General features: G+C 53.5%; 1 protein-coding gene across 2 annotated transcripts in view; it reads left to right on the forward strand.

The window, feature by feature from the left end:
- The window catches only part of B4GALNT3 (beta-1,4-N-acetyl-galactosaminyltransferase 3), a 91246-nt gene extending 71832 nt beyond the window's left edge, over positions 1-19414 (forward strand). Inside the window, exons 4-20 of one of the 2 annotated variants that reach the window (XM_082738047.1) lie at positions 1179-1274; positions 1758-1848; positions 2266-2366; positions 2873-2940; positions 4591-4669; positions 5025-5091; positions 6820-6963; positions 7793-7902; positions 8914-9014; positions 9271-9332; positions 10002-10779; positions 13048-13367; positions 14019-14172; positions 14429-14501; positions 14909-15062; positions 15631-15757; positions 17155-19414. In XM_082738047.1, coding sequence (XP_082594173.1) covers positions 1179-1274; positions 1758-1848; positions 2266-2366; positions 2873-2940; positions 4591-4669; positions 5025-5091; positions 6820-6963; positions 7793-7902; positions 8914-9014; positions 9271-9332; positions 10002-10779; positions 13048-13367; positions 14019-14172; positions 14429-14501; positions 14909-15062; positions 15631-15757; positions 17155-17263 — 2634 coding nt within the window. In that variant the 3' untranslated portion in view covers positions 17264-19414. The remainder of the gene's footprint in view (positions 1-1178; positions 1275-1757; positions 1849-2265; positions 2367-2872; positions 2941-4590; positions 4670-5024; positions 5092-6819; positions 6964-7792; positions 7903-8913; positions 9015-9270; positions 9333-10001; positions 10780-13047; positions 13368-14018; positions 14173-14428; positions 14502-14908; positions 15063-15630; positions 15758-17154) is intronic. The other variant, XM_082738048.1, reaches the window with a different exon arrangement.
- The last annotated feature ends 265 nt before the right edge of the window (positions 19415-19679 follow it).

The following is a 19679-nucleotide window of genomic DNA, read 5'->3' on the forward strand; positions in this document are numbered from 1 at the left end:
CACCTCAGATCTTTGGCCTTGGTGTGCAAGACTTCTCCCCCCACCATCCGTTCCTCCAGATCTCTTGCTAAGGACCTTGTGCCACTTCCTTTTATCTGGGCTTCCAGTCTGGGTGTCCCTCCTCTGTTTTCCTCTGGGCAGCTCAGATTTTGATATCTGATGGCCCACAGTCGGGAGGGAAGGGCAGGGCCTGTTTGTATAGAGTAATTGAGGCCCCACCTCCCACAACCTGGAGATTAAGCTCTGGGGGAGGGGGAGGAGAAAATTGCTGAGATGGGGTAATCTGAAACTCTTTGTCAGGATAAATTGGGACAGGATCCCCAGGCTTCCCCTCCCCTCTCAAATTCCCAGCACTCCCACCCACTCACAGCGCTGGCTGTAAGGCCCTGTCTTGTGAAGGGGGCCCTCTGCTGCTGGCCACTAAGCTGGGTCTCTGCCCCACGGACGACACAGCCAGGGAAGAGAGTGCATACATCCTTTGCTACTACCTTCCCAGGGCCCAAGTCCCAGGCACCTCAGTAGTTAATGCCAGGAGAGGCAGGAGAGTGAGAGCAAGAGAGAGAGGCTTCCAGCTCCTAAGGGAGCAGTCCGAGGTGGTCCTACCCCTGCCGGATGGGCCCCCCAAAGACCTCCTGCAGCGCTTTCCCAGCTGCTTCCCCACAAGGGAAGCCAGAAGCGTGAAGACTACTGGGTAGATAAGGTTTCACCAGCAGACAGCTGTGGAGCTTACTGTTAGGCAGAAGGGGAGGGGAGGAGAGCAAGTCTTAGCTGAAACCCCAGCCGGGCCCTCCTTGCAGTTCTCTCATCTTTGCCTTTCTCTTTTGGCTATTACTCCCCTTTGCCTGGAGAATCTACACCAGCCCCCTTCCTGCATGGAAAGAGCCAGTGCAGCGTGCGTGCGTGCATGCGCCAGCGCGCATGCGCACACACACAAAGTATGGCCGAAAACACCCAGGCCTCAGGGCCGGGCAATGGGGATGAGGTTGGAGAAAGGCTGTGGGTGTGAGGCTGGGATGAGACTGAAGTGAACCTTCAGTGACTAAAGGAACGCCAGGGCTGGGGCTGCAGGGACCTGGGTGTCGCCTCTCCACCCGGCCTCCTCCAGCTGCGGGGCAGCATGGGGCCGACCCGGTTCCCGGGCGCGCACACTCACCTGCTTGCTTCTCTGCCCCGCACAGTTCCGGGGCCGCGCCAACCTGCATGTGTTTGAGGACTGGTGTGGCAGTTCCATTCAGCAGCTCAGGAGGAACCTCCACTTCCCACTGTACCCCCATGTGAGTGTTTGCTGGGCGCGCCTCTTTTCTGTCTCTTGCCCCACTCCTGTCTCTCATCTCCCTCAGTCTACTCTATTCTTCATCTGTCCTGGCTTCTTTCCTAGTTCATTTTCTTTCTTTTATATCTTAGGTCCTTTCTTCTTCTGCCTATGATTATTACTATTGCTCCCTTCCCAAGGATTCCTTTGAGTTCTCTGCCATCTTCTGCATCATTTCAGCTTTAGGCTCTCATTGTGGCTCATGATACAGGTTAGCCAGAACCACCACATACAGTCGGGCTGGTTGTACACTGTACAAGGTCACATGGACAAAGAAGCAAGTGGGAGTGGAAATCTTGCCTACACGCCACTCACCAAGTCATGCCCTAGTCCCTTCTGTCTCCCTCCCCCTCCCCGGTCTTCTCACCAGCCCTGAATGGACCATTTTCTTCAGTTTCTTGTTCCCTCTTCTGGGTAATGGTTTCCCTCCCCTTTCTTGGCATAGATTCGCACCACCGTGAGGAAGCTGGCTGTGTCCCCAAAATGGACCAACTATGGCCTCCGCATCTTTGGCTACCTGCACCCCTTCACCGATGGTGAGGCCAGCCCCAAAGTCCCATCCTCCTGCTTCCTGCTCCAGGTTCTTTACGATACCCAGAGAACATAAGCCTGTAGCCAAGAAGTAAGTCCACACTAGGCTCCCTGGACCCTGTTAGTCCATCACTGGGGAGAGGGGAAATTTGTCATGGCGAGGTCTCATCCAGTACCCCCACCAGCTCCCGCTTTCATTCTGATTTACAGAGTCTGGCATTAGCCTGTCTCTCCCTGTGAGTCTTCCCCATCTTCGCGGTGTCTCCTAGGTTGAGGACCGCCCCCCAACTTTACAGAGAGGGAAGCCACAGCACCAAGGCCCCTGAAGAGAATGTAATTGCTAAGACATAAAACAGGCCTTCAGTCCTGCATGCTAATGCCCTTCTTGCTCTCATCTGCAAACTCTCTCCCCCACTGCCCAGGAAAGATCCAGTTTGCCATTGCTGCAGATGACAACGCTGAGTTCTGGCTCAGCCGGGACGACCAGGTGTCAGGCCTTCAGCTGCTGGCCAGTGTGGGCAAGGTAGGGTCCGCCCAGCCCGGGAGCCAGGACATGGAAGAGGCACCTGCCCACATCAGGAAACCCTCATTACCCTTCGTCACTCTGGCGTGACAGCCAGGGAAAGGTGTAAAAAAGAAGCATCCTCCCTCTCAACATGCCCCATTTTACAAAAGGATAGAAAGAGTGTAAACTGGGGAGGAGTGAGGAGTTAGTCTGAGGCCACAGAAAGACCTCAGGAAGATTCATCTCTGGGCGGGAACTGGGCCACATCCGCCTTTTGGGTTCCAGTGTCCTTAGCATGGTCCCAAGTATGCATGCCATGGGGCCTGAGTAGGAAGAGCACAGGTGCTTCTTGCCCTGGTCACCTGTCACTCCCCTCACCTCTCCTGTTTTCTTTCTCATCTTGCTCTTCTTTGCTCCCACATGTCTCCTCCCCATTCCTTCCTGTCTCTGCACTCCCCACCTCCCTTCCTTCATATTTGTCCATCTTCCTCCTTCCGTCTCTTCTCACTCTCCTGCACCTCTAGACTGGAAAAGAGTGGACCGCCCCTGGAGAGTTTGGGAAATTTCGGAGCCAAATTTCTAAGCCAGTGAGGTGAGTTGGGAGTCTCCTGATGTTCTTGTGAGCGACAGAAAAAAACCAACGTACCTCAAGTGCTGAGGCCAAATCAGAGTCAGGGAAGTCATTCGTACCCTCCCTGCTCTCCAGCCTTCCTTATCCCAGAGGTGCAGTGTGCCTAGGCACCTCATGCGTTCTGATAAATGAAGTCTTTGACTTAGAAACCATCTGGCCCATCCTTCCCCATTTTACAGATGGGAAAACTGAGACTCAGAGAGGGTGTGACTGGGTGAAGGTCACACAGCTATTTAGTGACACTCAGGACTAGAAAACAAAATAGGTCTCTTCTAGTTCTTGCCCTTCCCATTTGCTCCATCTCTGGAGATGCCCACAGGGGTACAGCCTGTACACTGGCTTTCTGCCTGTGCTGCGGAAAGTTCCTCACCGTTGTGATCCCTTGGGACACTGGAGGGAGACCAGGCCTTTCTCACCCTGTAGTTGCTGGAATTGCTTTAACATGCTGGAAGGGGAACTTAGCCTAACTTCAGAGTGCCACCTGGTGGCCGGCACACACACACACGCAAGAACATGTGTCGGCCTGATGGTGGTAGCCTTGAGGTCAGTAGCAGTAAGACAGTGTAGCTTGTGAAGAGCGGTTGCCGGGAGCCAGTCTCCGTGCTGAGCACTTTACTGGTAACTCCGCCTGGCAGCGGACCCTGTGGACACGGACATCCAAATCCCAGCTCCACCACCTACTACCCCAGTGATTTTGGGGCAAATGACCCAAGATTTCTGTGCCTCAGTGTTTTCCTCTATGAACAAGAATTAAGTGAGTTGGTATGCGTAAAGCACTTGGAACAGTGCCTGGCACATAGTAACAACTCTAAGCATTATTATTACAGATGGCCAGACTTGTAATAGTTCAACTTACGGTGTTTCAACTTGACAGTGGTGCAGAAGTGATATGCATTCAGTGGAAACTGTACTTCAGATTTTGAATTTGGAGCTTTTTTCAGGCCTGTGGTAAGGGATACAATAGTCTCTTGTGATGCCGGGCAGTGGCCGTGAGCCTCACTTCCCAGTCAGCTATGTAATTGATTGAGCACAGGGTCCACAACCGATATACTTATAACCATTCTATATGCATGCCACCGTGCTGTTTTTCCATTTTCATTCAGTAACTGACATGGGGTATTCAGCACTTCGTTATAATTGGTATTTGTGTCAGATGGTCTTGCCCAGCTGCAGGCTAATGCCAAGTGTTCTGAGCACGCTTAAGGTGGGCCAGGCTAAGCGATCATATTCGGGAGGTGTATTAAATGCATTTTGACTAATAATATCCTCAGTTTATGATGAGTCTATCAGAACATAGGCCCATCATAAGTTGAGGAAGATCTGTATATCCTTCGATTGTCCTGATTTCTCTGTGAAGTGTATACTGTTATTACCACCACCTTACAGAAGAGAAAACTAAGGTCATGCTGTGAGTAAGAAGAAGTAGTGGGGACTCCAGGCCAGCATTAAAACCAAAGCTCCTGGAATGCCGGGAGCAGAGAGAAAAGGTCAAGGGGGTCTGGGGGTGGCAGGAGCAAGGTGGGAGCTGGTGTGGCCTGGCAGAAGAGTGGGTTACTGGGGTGACTGCAGGACCCAAGAAGATAGCCTTCTGTGTCTACTCTCTCTTGCCAGCCTGGCGGCCTCCCAGAGGTACTACTTTGAGGTTCTGCACAAACAGAACAATGAGGGCACAGATCATGTGGAAGTTGCGGTGAGAGCTCCATTTTTCCTGCCCCCCAGCTCAGCTCAGAACCACTCCTCACCCCTTGTCCCTTGAACCCTTTTCTAAATCCAGCTCTCTCCGGGGCACCCGGGTGGCTCAGTGGGTTAAAGCCTCTGCCTTCGGCTCAGGTCATGATCTCAGGGTCCTGGGATCAAGCCCCACGTTGGGCTCTCTGCTCGGCGGGGAGCCCGCTTCTCCCCCCGCCCCGCCTGCCTCTCTGCCTACTTGTGATCTCTCTCTGTCAAATAAATGAATAAAATATTAAAAAATCAAAAATAAATAAATAAATAAATAAATAAATCTAGCTCTCTCCAACCCGCATCTACCCTCTCTCCTCTTCCAGTGGCGACGGAATGACCCTGGAGCCAAGTTCACCATTATTGACTCCCCTTCTCTCTCCCTCTTCACAAGTGAGTAGACTCTGACCCTCCCCTGGAGACAGAGGTGAGCAGGTGCCAGCAGGTGGGGCTCAGTCTGCCGGGGGTGTTTGGTCAAGGGAGGGGTGGAGGCTAAAGCTCAAGGTGCTTGAAACGTAGGTGGAAAGGGGGTCCAGAACAAGGAACAGAACTTAAAGGGACCCTAAGTCAGAGATCCTTAACTTTCAAGGGTTAGTGACCACTTTGGAAGCTCGCTGAGACCTCACCCCCGAAAAAATGCACTTGTCCATGCACACACAATATTTTGTGTACAATTTCAGGGGCCTCCAGAGACCACGAGGCTCACTCCAGATGAAAAACCTCTGAGTGAGGCCAGTTTTCTGTTTCCCAGTTGAGGGTCCCGTGGTTCTTTGCAAAGCCATGACCAGCCATGAAGAAACTTTCTAGCTGCTTTAGATCTGTAGTAAATGAACTCTTCAGTTGTACTATGTATTGCTTATGACTTCCTATGCATTTGCAGGCCCCACTGAGAAATCACCACCAGGCAGGTTGGGCCATGTGGACCCAGGTATAGGAAGAGCAGGCAGGGCCCTAACCCCAAGGGAGGAAGGGAAAGCCAAGGAATGCTGGGAAGAGACTGGGAAGGCAGTGGGAAGTGTGTGAGAGACAAGAAGGCCAGGAAAGTATGGGTTTGCTGGACAGGGGCGGTGTGGCGTGGGCCACACAGGTGGGAGGAGGTTGGTGGTGAACAAAGCTAGAGGCCACGAGGTCAAGGCAGAAGGGGCAGATCGTGAGCTGCTGAGTTGGTACAAGAAGAAGAAGGCAGAGCTGGAGTCTGCAGATGCAATGTGAAATGAGAAGAAAGAGGCCCATAGTAAAATTCAGGGAAGAAACCAGTAAGATGAGCCAGAGGTGACCGGCCCGGGGTATAGAGGGAGAGCTCCACCTGGAGCTGAAGACATGAATCCAGATGGCGGGGAGCAGCCAGTGCCGGGGTGGTTGGGAGACGGAGGAGGCCTGTCCCACTTGGAGGGGAGAATACTGGTCAGGGGCATAGGGGTGAGTGTGGGGGTTCCGGATGGGGGGGCGTTGAGGAGGAACAGGGCTGCAGAAAATGCGAGGGAGTGCCCTACAGTGGTCCACCTTTGCTGGCTCGTCTGTCTGAGACATGGCATAACCTAGAGGCTGAGATTCCAAGATTCTCAGAGAGTCTTGATTCTGAGAGTCCAGATTCAGCTTTGCCCCCAACCAGTTTTGTGATCTTTGACAAGTAACTTAGGTTCTCGTTGCCGAAATTCTTATCTGGTAAAGTAGGAAAACTTAATAAGTACCTAAGGCATATGGTGCTTATGGAGGTGAAATGACTTGATATTTATAAGATGCTTAGAACAGTGCCTGGCTGGTTATTTTGTAAGTTCTTTATACATGTTTGTGAGACAAAGGAAGCAGACTTACAATGACAGATTTCCGGCAGAAAGCAGTAACACTTTTGAGGAAGTGGTGTCTTTTCCCAGTTTACACAAAGCTCTGGTGTGTGGTAGCCATGGGGCTGGTAGAGTGGGTCTAGGGGAGATCAGCAGCCAAACTCCCAACTTGTGAGGGGGCAGGGCTAGAGGAAAGAGGGGTCACACACAACTCATACTGTCCCTGGAGTTGGGGGGCGGTTGGATACAGAAGCCTGGGCTCTGGTGGGCAGTAGTCTGGGTTCTAGGTTTACTCCAGGACTCACAGCTGCCTCTGTTCTTTCCTCCCTGAGCCCAGATGAGACAGTCCTAAGGATGGATGAGGTGGGCCATATCCCTCAGACAGCAGCCAGCCATGTAGGCTCCCGAGACTCTCTTCCCAGAGAGGAGCTGCCCCTTGCAGACATGCTGCGGCCTGACCCTCGGGACACCCTCTATCGAGGTAAGACCTTGACCACACACTTCTCACCAGGTCTGGGGACCACACACTCAGGCCCATGGGTATTAGTAGAGGAGACTCTGCAGATTTGTCACTTCTACCACGGTATCCCAAAGTCAGAGAATCTTTGTTTTCCCTTAAGAGTGTAAAATATAATATGCATACAGAAAAGTACAAAAATATATATGCACAACTTTACAGTTACACAAATCATTACACATTAAACATTATGTAACCATCTCCCAGGACAGAAAGTAGAACTAGAACCCAGAAATCCCCTGCGTGTCCCTTCACAATCACATATATCATAGTTTCCTAGTGGACCCCAACTCTTCTAATCCAATGAGAGAAGTGTGTTCCCACCAAGGTGTTGGAGTCATAAATTTTTGGGAGCATTTACATTTTAAAAGCTGAGAAAACCTCCCCAGCCCCCCTGCAACCCTCACAACTGAGAGGAAGTTCAGTTCTTGGCCCTGCACTAGGATGAGACTCGGTGGCCTCTTGGATGTTTGTGAACCTTTCCTGAGGCTAGCCCTGTACAGCAATCCCATGCCATGAACCAGGGATTGCGTCCGAATCCTTGGCCTCCAAGGCTCCTTGAACGCACCTGGCCCAGAAGAGTGGTGCCAGCCTTAGTTTGGCAACCTCAGCTGATGAACTTGGCCTCTGCCCATGGCTGCCATGAGTGAATTACAAAAAAGTGCCTGTTCAGAGCAGAGGCCTGCAGCCCCTGCCCCCCTACTCTCCCGCAGCCAAGAGGCTTTGTGCCTTGAAGCCACCCTGTTCCAGATTCCTGTCCCTACCCTCATGCCTCTTCCATTACTGTCCTCAGTGCCTCTGATCCCCAAGACTCATCTCCGCCACATCCTGCCCGATTGTCCCTACAAACCCAGCTACCTGGTGGATGGGCTCCCCCTGCAGCGCTACCAGGGACTCCGCTTTGTAAGTCTTGAGGCTGGGCAGTGGGGGCAGAGTCAAGAGGGCTTGTGGCCTGGGGCTAAGAAAGAGAGGTGCTGGCCCTGACTCTTCCTCCTCCCCAGGCCACATAGCAGCAGACAGGATGGCCTCACAGGTCCATGGGCTGGGTGAACTTGCATTCCAAGTTGTCCATGGCCCGGTGGACCGCCCTATAAACCGCAAGAATGAATGGTTGGCCTTAGGAAGGCCTCCAGCTCCAGCTCTGCCACGGTGTTGAGGATGATGGGAAGTGGGTCGGCCTGAGGCTTCCTTTGCTCTCTGCTGCTTGGGCCACACAACCCCATCCTACCTGTGTCTGTCCTACTGGATGATCAGCCAGCAGTTCTTAAACTCATTGATGAGGCACCGAGGGAGGTAAACTATGGAGCGAAGCTTAGTTCTAGAGAACCTATAGCCCGGGTGGAAACAGCAGAGGCAGAAGGCACACTATACATCCAGATCTAGAAATGATTTGGGTGCTCGAGGCTGGAAGAGGTGAATAGGACTCATCCTCTGGGTCAGAGAATGGGTGGGCTCTAACTTGGAATTTGGTTGGTGGCATTGCCTGAAGCTGTAAGGAGGGCAGGAAGCAGTGGGGTGGGTAACAGAAGGAGGTTGTTCCAGGGCCCTGGAAGGTTGCAGTAAAGGCCCCGAGGCAGCAGGAGAGGGTGAGTTGGCAGGAGGAGGAGAGAATGGTATTGGCTAAGACTAGGCAGAAGGAGCTAGGATGGGAGGGGAGGGGCGTGTGCACTGGGAAGCTTGGGTTGGGTTGCATTTTGTTCAGAGAGCCCAGGAGAGGAGCCCTGAAGAGTAGAAGGAAATCCTGGTCTGTGGAACAAATGTTTTCTTCCGGAGCTCAAAGCAGCCCTTTTCCCCTCACCAAGGTTAGGGCCCTTAGAGCCCTGTGTGGTCCTGGTGAGGCTCAGGCTTAACCCTGCTGGCTGATTTCTTACTGAGATCCCACCCTCTCATTCCTGCTACTTTCTCTGCCTCCAGGTGCATCTGTCCTTCGTTTACCCCAATGACTATACCCGTCTGAGCCACATGGAGACCCATAATAAATGCTTCTATCAGGAAAACTCGTACTACCAGGATAGGTGAGCAAGAGAATGGCCTTACAGAGGGGCTCTCCAGGAGCCGGGAGAGCTGCCTGGACTAGAGGGGCCACAAATGCCCTTCTAGCCTGAGGAGTCTTGGCCCTTCCCAGGCATGCCACACACTCACAGACGCACACACACTCTTGCCCTCCAGTGTGGGGCATGACTCCATGCTTTTGTTGACGCTCCCTGCAGAGCCTCACACGGCAGCCTGCGGGGCGTTGGGAGCCAGTCTGCCTCTCCCTTCCTTCTGCAGGTTCAGCTTCCAGGAGTACATCAAGATTGACCAGCCAGAGAAGCAGGGGCCAGAGCAGCCAGGTACAGTGTGACCGCTGAGGCTTCCAGGTCAGGCAGGGAGGGATGAGCATGGTCTGTTTCTAGAGGAAGTTCAGACCAGGCCAGCCCTGTCCCTGACGAGCTTAAAATCTGACCCACATAGCCCCTCCCCTACACCCAAAGGAGTAGAGAGTGGCACTCCTTCCTTCTCCATCCCACGCACATGTGGAAAGTGATACTGTTTTTAACAACGTGCTGCGGTCAGCTGGAGGAGAATTAGAGCCCCAGAGGAGATTACTTGGAGTGCTGGAGGGATTGCTCTCACTGGCGTGTCACTGGGGAAGTTATGCTGCAGAGAAACACTGTCGTCCTGTGGCCTCCCTTCTGGAGGGATTAGGGCATGCCAGGAGCCATTTGTTGGGTCCCGTGTGCCAGGCACCTGCTAGGCACTTTGGGTATTTTATATCACTCCATCTTCACAACAGCCCTGTGGAAGATGCATGATTATTCCCTTTATGCAGAGGGAGAAACTGGGATTGGCTGAGGTGGGTAACTTGCCCAAGGTCCCACAGTAAGCCAGTGGCGGAGCCCAGGTGCAATCCCCATCTGACACTCAGTGTCTCATTCATAGGATCAACTGCTTCTTGTATATCTTGTTTGGGAAAGGCTAGGAACTCTGATGTGAGCAATGGTTGTTATTATTAACAACAGGCTTTGAGGAAAGCCTTCTAGAAGAATCCCAGTATGGAGAAGCGCCAGAAGAGACCCTTGCCTCCAATGTTCAGGATGCCAGGATGCCAGAGGGAAGACAAGTGCCTACCTTCCCTCCTGGGCAGGATGTCACTGACTACCACCTCCGGAAACTCCTGGCTCAGCCCCGGGAAGGTCTGCTGGCACCCTTTTCTAAGCAGAACTCCACAGCTCCCTTCCCTGCAAGGACTAGCGATGTCCTAGTCCAGCAGCCAGAAAAGAGGGAGCGAAGACCCAGCCCTGAGCCCAGCCAGGATCCATCTTTCTCTCAAAAGTGGCTCCCAGGGCATCTGGCAGGGAAACTGCCTCCTGTCAAGGGGCCCAGGCCCACTAGTGACAGTCCCAGGAAAACTCTAGGGCAGTCCCAGTGGCTGAATCAAGTTGAGACATACATCGCAGAGCAGAGGAGGGGAGACAGGATGGAGCCCCTAGCCCCTAGGAGGGGTTGGTATGGCAAGGAAGACGTGGTTGCTGCAGGCCAGGAAGGACAGGTGGAAGGAGAAGAAGAGGGGGAAGAAGAGGAAGAGGATATGAGTGAGGTGTTCGAGTACGTGCCCGTGTTTGATCCAGTGGTAAACTGGGACCAGACCTTCAGTGCTCGGAACCTTGACTTCCAAGCCCTGCGGACCGACTGGATCGATCTGAACTGTAACACGTCTGGTAACCTGCTGCTTCCGGAGCAGGAGGCTCTCGAGGTCACACGGGTCTTCCTGAAGAAGCTCAACCAGAGGAGCCGGGGGTAAGGTAAAGGGCTTTTCTGGGACTGGGGCTGGGGCACAGCAGCCGTCTAGCCTGGGAGGCAGGAACCTGGGGGTAGTCGCCTGTTCCCCGGCTACAGGCTCCCTGGATGATCACACACCTGGGACCCCTTGTTCCTGAGAATGAGCTCTACCTGTCAGGTCTTTGTCTAGCCTTGGGCAAGGTTCTCACATCCCTTGGTACCTGGCCTAGGACATGTGTTGAGCACTGGGAAGAAGGGGTCCCCTTTCTCAGGGAAGGAGCTAGTAGCAAAGAGATAAAACAGACAAAACTGAGTCTAAGAGAGTAAGACCCTAGGTGTGGGCCAGAAGGAAGTGCGAGAGCGGAAAGCAGGGCCTGACTTCCTTGGTTTTGCATTCATTTGCTTAACCAATCAACATTCTTATAATTGAGACACGATTCGCATAACATTTAACGCCCCATATTAGAGTGTATGGCTTTAGAGTGTACAGTTTGGTGGTTTTTAGGCCCATTCATAATATTGTGCAACCGTCACCACTATCTGATTCCAGATGTTTTCATCACTTTTCAAAAGGACTCCTGCACGTGTTAGCATTACTTCCATTTCTCCCTTCTCTCGGGCTGTAGCAACCACTACCTGACTTTCTCCCGCTATAGATTGACCTGTAAAAATCATTTCATGCAAATGGAGTTAAATTTCAGGTAAATGGAATATGTGACCTTTTGTCTCTAGCTTCTTTCACTTAGCAAAACTTTTTCAAGGCTTCTGGTTGCAGAAGGTATTGAGCGCTTCGTTCCTTGGTACTGCTGCATAATATTCCGCATATTGTTGGTTGACATCCGGGTTGCTTCCACTTTGGGCTGTTAGGAACACAATGGTGCTCTGAACAGTCGTGTGTAATTGTTCTGCACGAACAGGTTTTTAGCTTTCTTGGGGGTATACCTAGGAGTAGAATTGAGTCATAAAACTCTGTGTTTAACATTTTGAGAAACTGCGGATCTCTTTTCCAAATCAGCTGCATGGTTCTACATTCCCAACAGCTGTGTTAATTTCTTGTGTCAGTGCTAGTTGTTTTCCTTTCTTGAAAATAGCCATCCTTGGGGGCGCCTGGGTGGCTCAGTGGGTTAAAGCCTCTGCCTTCGGCTCAGGTCATGATCCCGGGATCCTTGGATCGAGTCCCACATCGGGCTCTCAGCTCAGCAGGGAGCCTGCTTCCTCCTCTCTCTTTGCCTGACTCTGCCTACTTGTGATCTCTGTCAAATAAATAAATAAAATCTTTAAAAAAAAAAAATAGCCATTCTGATGGGTGCGAAATGGTATCACATGGCGGTTTTGATTTGCATTTCCCTAGTGGATTAATGATACTGAGCTAACCAGTCAGTAGTTTTCTTTCTTTCTTTTTTTTTTTATTTTTAAAGATTTTATTTATTTATTTGACAGAGAGAGATCACAAGTAGGCATAGAGGCAGGCAGAGAGAGAGAGAAGAGGAAGCAGGCTCCCTGCTGAGCAGAGAGCCCGATGCGGGACTCGATCCCAGGACCCTGAGATCACGACCTGAGACGAAGGCAGCAGCTTAACCCACTGAGCCACCCAGGTGCCCCAGTCAGTAGTTTTCTAATAACCCATCCTATGTTATGGACTGTAGATGAGCAGAGTACTTTATTGATGAGGGTCAGTTTCTGAAGGAAACATTCACCTTATATATTTAGGATCTTAGAGTTATAATGATCTTTAGAGATCGTCCCAGGTCAATGGGTGCATTTTTTTTTTTTTTAATTTGACAGAGATCACAAGCAGGCAGAGAGGCAGGCAGAGAGAGAGAGGGGGAAGCAGCCTCCTGGCTGAACAGAGAGCCCAATGAGGGGCTCGATCCCAGGACCCTGAGATCACAACCTGAGCTGAAGGCAGAGGCTTTAACCCACTGAGCCACCCAGGTGCCCCAATGGGTGCGTTTTTAAAGATGAGGCAGTGAACAGTAGCGATTAAACATCTGGTGGAAGCATCTTAATTGATTAATTATTTTCTATTATTTTTTTATTTACTTATTTATTATTTTTTTAAAACTAAACTCTGTACCCAACGTGGGTCTTGAACTCACAACTCTGAAATCAAAAGTCATGTGCTCTACTGATTGATCCAGCCAGGTGCCCCTGCATCTTAGCTAATGGCAATACTAGGACAAAAAACAGGGTCCCCTGACATCTGACCTCACAGGCTTCTGCTTACCATGTTACCCCTGACAGTGGGGAAAGAGTTACTCAAGCTGCCCACCCTTTCTGCCACAGAAAGTACCAGCTACAGCGCATCGTGAATGTGGAGAAGCGCCAGGACCAGCTACGTGGGGGTCGCTACCTCCTGGAGCTTGAGCTGCTGGAACAAGGCCAGCGCCCAGTGCGGCTCTCCGAGTATGTGTCTACACGAGGCTGGCAGGGCATCGATCCAGCTGGTGGGGAAGAGGTCGAGGCCCGGAACCTGCAGGGCCTGGTTTGGGGCTCAAACAACCGCCGGAGACATGTCTTGAGTGTCCGGGCCCCGGAGCCCAAACTGTGTTGGCCCCAGGGCTTCTCCTGGAATCACCGAGCCGTGGTCCACTTCGTTGTGCCTGGTGAGCCTCAAGCTGAGCCCGGCCATTATCAGCAGAGAGGGGATCCTAAAATTCACCGTGAGCACCCAGGTGTCTGCTCACTGGTGTGATCTTACGAGAACCTGTGGGAGAGGCCACTTGACAGTCGAGGACCTGAGGTCACATGGCTGAGTGTTGTGGTTGGCAAAGATGCTGACTAGCAGGCCAGGTGCTCCCTGTTGCTCCAGATTTCAGGGTGGGGTGCGATCATGGCCACGTCATTGTACTGGGGCGTGCAGCTGCTCTGGGAACAAGACATAGAGTGGCTTAGCTGGTATCTGTAGTGGGAAAGGGGAGCAGGGAACAGAAAGGAGAGCAAGGGTGCTACTAGGATGGGCAGATGACGGGGTCTGAGTGTGAGAGCACAGTCCGGTTACTACGAGAGAGCTGAGGACGAGCCCCTGTCCCAGGACTTCCCATAGGACTCTGCCTGGAGGCTCTGTGGGAGGCAGGGTGCAGAGGCCCCGTTCACGGGTCAGCTCCCCCTCTGCCTCCGCCCCCACCTCCCTGCTGCATTGCCGATGGGTCTGTAGTGGCGGAGGTCCACTGGGGCCCTGACTCGTGCAGGAGCTGGCAGTGGGGCTGCCGTTCTCGGTGTTACCGCCTCTTTCTCCCTTTTGCCCACTGTGGTAGTAAAGAACCAGGCGCGCTGGGTGCAGCAGTTCATCAGAGACATGGAAAAGCTGTTTCAGGCCACCGGTGACCCACACTTCAATATCATCATCACTGACTATAGCAGTGAGGACATGGACGTCGAGATGGCCCTAAAGAGGTCCAAGCTGCGAAGGTGAGGGGGCTCCCCCGCTGGAGCCCAGCCTGAACCACCCGCTTTCTAGAGTCCCAAGACTGCTGGGTGCTGGGCAGAGCCTGAAGTCCCAGCTGGCTTTCCTGAGTCCCAGTGTCTGGCTTTCTCCAGATGACTCACCTGGGTATGATCCCACCCTAGGAGCCACATCCTCTTCCTCCGGGCCCACTGGTGTCCTCCGGGGACCACTGCCGCCGAGCCTCATACTCTGCCCCTCTTTCCTCTCCTCTCCCTGCAGCTACCAGTATATGAAGCTGAGTGGAAACTTCGAGCGCTCAGCTGGGCTTCAGGCTGGCATAGACCTGGTGAAGGTAATATCCTGGGAGGGGCCTGGGAGACACGGTTACAGACTGGTTAAGAGATGGAGACATCTGGGATGTGTGAGGCAGTCAGCCCCTCAGGGAGGAAGGAATGAGGACACAGGAGGTCCTCTCTGTTCTGCTGCAGGGCGGGTGGTGGGCGAGACTGAGCAACTGACAGTGGAGCATTTGTCCGGAGGCCTTGCGGTCCAGAAAGGAGGAAGGGGAGGTGTCAGAATTCATTCTCTGACTCTGAAAATTGTGTACTTGGTGCCCAGTACCGTGGCAGTCTGCCCAACAGTTTGGTGGAAGTTTGTCCAACATTTGAGTGGGAAGGAGCCTGAGGATTGTCCTCGGGAGTGGCCTGACCCTCAGCCCTGGTCTGTGGGCTCTGCTGAGCCTCCCCCATCTGTCTTCAGGACCCGCACAGCATCATCTTCCTCTGTGACCTCCATATCCACTTCCCAGCCGGAGTCATCGATACCATCCGGAAGCACTGTGTGGAGGGCAAGATGGCCTTCGCCCCCATAGTGATGAGGCTGCATTGTGGAGCCACCCCGCAATGGCCTGAGGGTGAGCCCTGCCTTGGGCTAGGGTGGGTAGGCGAGCCCTCTCTGGCCTTGGTTCTTTATCCCAGAGCTAGAAACATCCGTGTCTACCATGGCGGTCTCCCTCCTGTTCCTCCTGTCCACTGGACAGCCCACTGGAGAGGTGCCTGAGGGCTGTGCTCAGCCGCAGCAGCAGCAGTGATGAGCATTTCCTCCCCATTTTCCCTTCGTTGAGTCATCAGATACCTACTCTGTGCCAGATTCTGTGCCCTCTGCACATAGAGAAACGGGAAGACAGGCTGCCTGCTTCTGGGAGGAAAACAGACAAGGAAAGCATGTTCGGCTGTGTCTTCAGTGGCTGCCATTGCGAGATCCCGTTTTAGGGCCTGTAGTCACCCTCCTGTAGGACTGCAGTTTTGGCCGGACTCTGAATCTGAGTGTGGGCAGGAACTTGTTTGCATGAGACAGTTTTCAGCATCAGGCACCTACGTCCCCTGTCTTTCAGAGAAGGCTCTGGGAGTACAGCCCAGCAGCCTTCCTTGCTTCCTCCTGGTCCCTGGCTCATCTCACAGGGGCTTCTTGTCTGGCCACAGGTTACTGGGAGGTGAATGGGTTTGGACTGCTCGGCATCTACAAGTCAGACCTGGACAGAATCGGCGGCATGAACACCAAGGAATTCCGAGACCGCTGGGGCGGGGAAGACTGGGAGCTGCTGGACCGGTGACTGGGGGAGGAGGGTGTCTGAGAGGGACTGCGGGGAGAGAACAGTGCTAGATCAGCCGAGGCTGGGGCCATCGGGCAGCAGATTCCTCATCTCTGGGCTCAGAGCAAGCCCTGCCCCTCGCCAGGGGTCCTATTACTCACCTAGCAAGACTCAGTCTCTGTGTCTATTAGAAGGGGGATGATACTGCCTTCACCTGTGTCACAAGGTTGGCGTGGAGATTAGAGTGCATGGTGAGCTGTCAGGATAAAGTAGCTCGCGAGCTGTGTGCTTGTAAATGCTGATGCTCTCAGCCCAGGTGTTCTCCGGATCGGAGCCTTCCTCCTCTGTACCACTGCCCGGCGGGGAAGCTGAGGCTGGGGAATGGACAAAAGAGACAGATGAAGGGTCAGGAAAGATTTGGGGCCAATGTAAGAGACATTAAGGCCATTAAAGGGCAGTAAGATAATCCAGGAAGTCCTGGGGCTCTGGAAGCCTGGGAGAAGGGAGTTCCAGGGAGCAAGAAATAGTCCCTGGGAAGAAGAAAGGAGAACACGGGACAGGCCACAGACTTGGGAAGCAGTAGCAGGGTTGAGGCAGGCACAGGTGGGCCAGGACCCCACTGTAGGGTGGTGAGGGAGCAGAAGCTGTGTTAGTAGGAGAGTCCTCTTTCAAGAAATTTGTTTTTTTAAAAAAATTTTGCTGCCACGCTGCCTGGCTGGCTCAGTAGAGAGAGCACACAGGTCTTGATCTCGGGGTCATGAGTTCGAGCCCCACATTGGGTGTAGAGGTTTTTTAATAAATAAAAGTTACAGGAGCGCCTGGGTGGCTCAGTGGGTTAAAGCCTCTGCCTTCAGCTCAGGTCATGATCCCAGGGTCCTGGGATCGAGCCCCGCATCGGGCTCTCTGCTCAGCAGGGAGCCTGCTTCCTCCTCTCTCTCTGCCTGCCTCTCTGCCTACCTGTGATCTCTGTCAAATAAATAAATAAAATCTTTAAAAAAAATAATAAATAAAAGTTACAGAAGAAGGAGAGAAATTTGTTGCCAAGAGATGGGGAGGGAAAGAGGATAATACCTTGAGATTTGGATTGAAGGGAGGAGGCGGAGGAGAGAAAGGGAGAGAGCATCAATGGAAGAAAGGACCAGGGTTGGCTGTGTATCACTCTCTCTTTAAAGGAGGAAAAGACTGGCAGACTGAGACTCTGAAAGGTGACATGCTTTATAAGGTATGGGGCTGGGATTCAGACCTAGGCTGGCTGGCTCCCAACTGCAGCCTCCTCCCATGTCCTGTGGGGAGGAAACAGGCAGACAGGGAGCGGGGGTGACGTAGGCATGGGAAGTGGGGTCCTCAGGGGCCTGGGCCTCTCCCCACTTGCCTCTGGTGCTTCTGTTGCTCACCCTGCCCCTCCCTCATTCAGGATCCTCCAAGCGGGCCTGGAAGTGGAACGTCTCTCCCTCAGGAATTTCTTCCATCACTTCCATTCCAAGCGAGGCATGTGGAACCGCCGCCAGATGAAGATGCCGTGATCCCAAGGGGTGGCCCGCTGGACTGACTGCTTCCTGCTCCTTGACTTGTGCTGACTCCCCAGTGCCCCTGCTCGCCGCTGGGGGGTGGGGAAGGGGGGCAGAAGCCATGGCTGAGCCCCGAGAGGCCTCAGAGCTAACACCGTCACCACCCAGAGCTGTTGCCTCACGCAGACAGCTGCCAAGGCCCCTCTCTCTACCCTCGGGGTCTCTGAAGGGAGGACCTTGGGAGAAGGACCGAGAGGGGCCGTTCACTCAGTTGACAGAGATGGACTGGCGTCTGGGAAAGGCAGCACAGTGCAGCCAAGGAAGGAAAGACCTGTTTGAGCGCTGCTGACCTATCTGTGAGGTGCATTCCAGCACCCCCCACCAGGCTTCTCCTGGGGAGCAGTGACCATGACCTGGAAACTCTTCTCTTGGACATATTCTATTGGGGTTTTTATTTTTTCTAACAGAAAACCAAAACTGTACCTGTCCAGACCCAGCCTTGACTGTGAGAGAGGGATGGAGTCATGCATTTAGGGGCATGTCCCAACTTGCATACCTCAGACCCACTCTGTGTAGCGCGATGTATCCTTCAAGTCCTTGGTCTGGCAGCTGATTTATAACCAGAGGAGCTGGCACAGCGTGGATCCGTTCTCAGCTCTACCCCGGCTGTGCCTTCCAGAGACCGCACATCTCTCCCGGGGAGCCACAGAACAGCTGGCCGCCAATTAGGGCATTAACCTTCTCCTCTGGGTGGTGCTAACTCCAGCCCAGCACAGACTGGCATCATCATGGTGCCTCAGCGGGGTCGGGAGACAGAGGGCTGGTGGACCGTGGACCCGTCATTCCTGGGTGTCTGGTGTAGAGGTGGTGCCAGACCGGCACGGTGGAGAAGGAGGGAAGAGAAGCCCCCGGCCTGGCCCTGCCCGGAGGCTGAAGCTTTGAGGAGACCATGGAGCAGAGAGGAAAGAGGATGTAGATGTAACAAAGCCCTGGGCTTAGACGGGAAGAGGGAGTGGGCATCCAGCAGGAAGGGGAGAAAGGGAAGTGGAAAATCGGAGTTCCCCACAGTCCTGATCCCGAACAGACTTGGCCTCCTTCAGGGAGATCCCCAGTCCTGGCCTGCCGGGAAGAAGAGGAAGGGGTATGGACAAAGTGGAGGAACAGGGACCAGGGTGTGGAGGGGAGGGCCATGGGCTTGGGGAGGTAAGGGCATCGCCCTGAGATCTCTTCCTCAAATTGGAGAAGAGTGGGGCCAGGAGGAACTGAAAAGTGGAGCCATTTCAGGAAGCTAGCCCTTGGCCTTTGTAATCTCTGGCTGCCCTTTCTCACACCTGCTGATCATACACTTAGTCTTGCACTAAAAGTCCTCAGGTGCCTTCGGGGCTGGGGATTTTTCTGCTGCTGCCTGCTGCCTCTGCCGCCGCCGCTGGTTTGACCAGTGGTGCATTGGACACTGGCTCTGGCACTCCAGTCCGTGGAAGGAGGGGAGCCCGGGGCTTGCTGCTGTGAGGAAGGGCTCGTGGGGGTGCCGCGGGTCACAGGAGGCCAGGCCGCTGAGCCCAGGCTCCATTCTGTGGTAGAGTCCTAGTCACAGCTTTCAGAGCTCCAGGGTCTACCTGGTGGGCCCTGCATTCACCAAGAGCACACGCTTGGCATTAAGGAGAATCAAGCCTTGAGAACCTTCTGGAGGTTGAAGAGAGTTTCATCCTCCTCTAAAAAATCAGGAAGGACAAAACTTTCCAATTAATGGGCTGTGGCTTCTGGATGCCATTCCTGCCCCTTGGGCCCAGGCTTTTCACATGGCCCTTGCTCAGGCCTACTGCCTTTGGGAAAGGGCTATATGGAATAGGTAGAGCTCCAGTTAGCTGGCTGGGGTGGGCAGCTTGCTTTCTGGGGCCACCCTTGGGCATGGCACTGGTATGCCTGAGTCAACCGAGACAGCTCTGCTGCCTCCATGCTTTTAAAGACAGGAGCCAGCCCCGCCTGCCCTGCCCTCCCCTGCCCTGCTCACGACCCCCTCTGACTCTGGCCAGTGCCTTTCCTTCAATGTTTGTTACCTCCACACCATCTGCCTTAAGGGGGAGGGCCCCTACTCTGTAGGGAAATGTGTCGGGTTGGGGGGGAGGGAGGGAAGTGATTAAATACAGCATCTTCTTAGAAAACCAAGTGGCTCGTGTGTTCTTCTCATCCCCCATCAAGATGGGAGAGGGCTGGGCTGAGGGGCTAGGGGGCACTTCTCCGTCCTTCAGTCGTCAGGATGCTCCCACACCACCCTCCACTGTTCACCATCAGTTTGGTCTTGCCCTGTGGGGAGCTGCCTGAGTTCACTGTCTGAGAGCGGACTGGGCATTTTCTGCTCAGCAAGTTAGTGGGAGATTGGTGGTTTCAGTAGAGAAGGGCTACCCTGGGGGACGTACCCCTGGATGGACGC

This window comes from Mustela nivalis (assembly GCF_964662115.1).
Source record: "Mustela nivalis genome assembly, chromosome: 7".
NCBI classification, from domain to species: Eukaryota; Metazoa; Chordata; class Mammalia; order Carnivora; family Mustelidae; genus Mustela; species Mustela nivalis.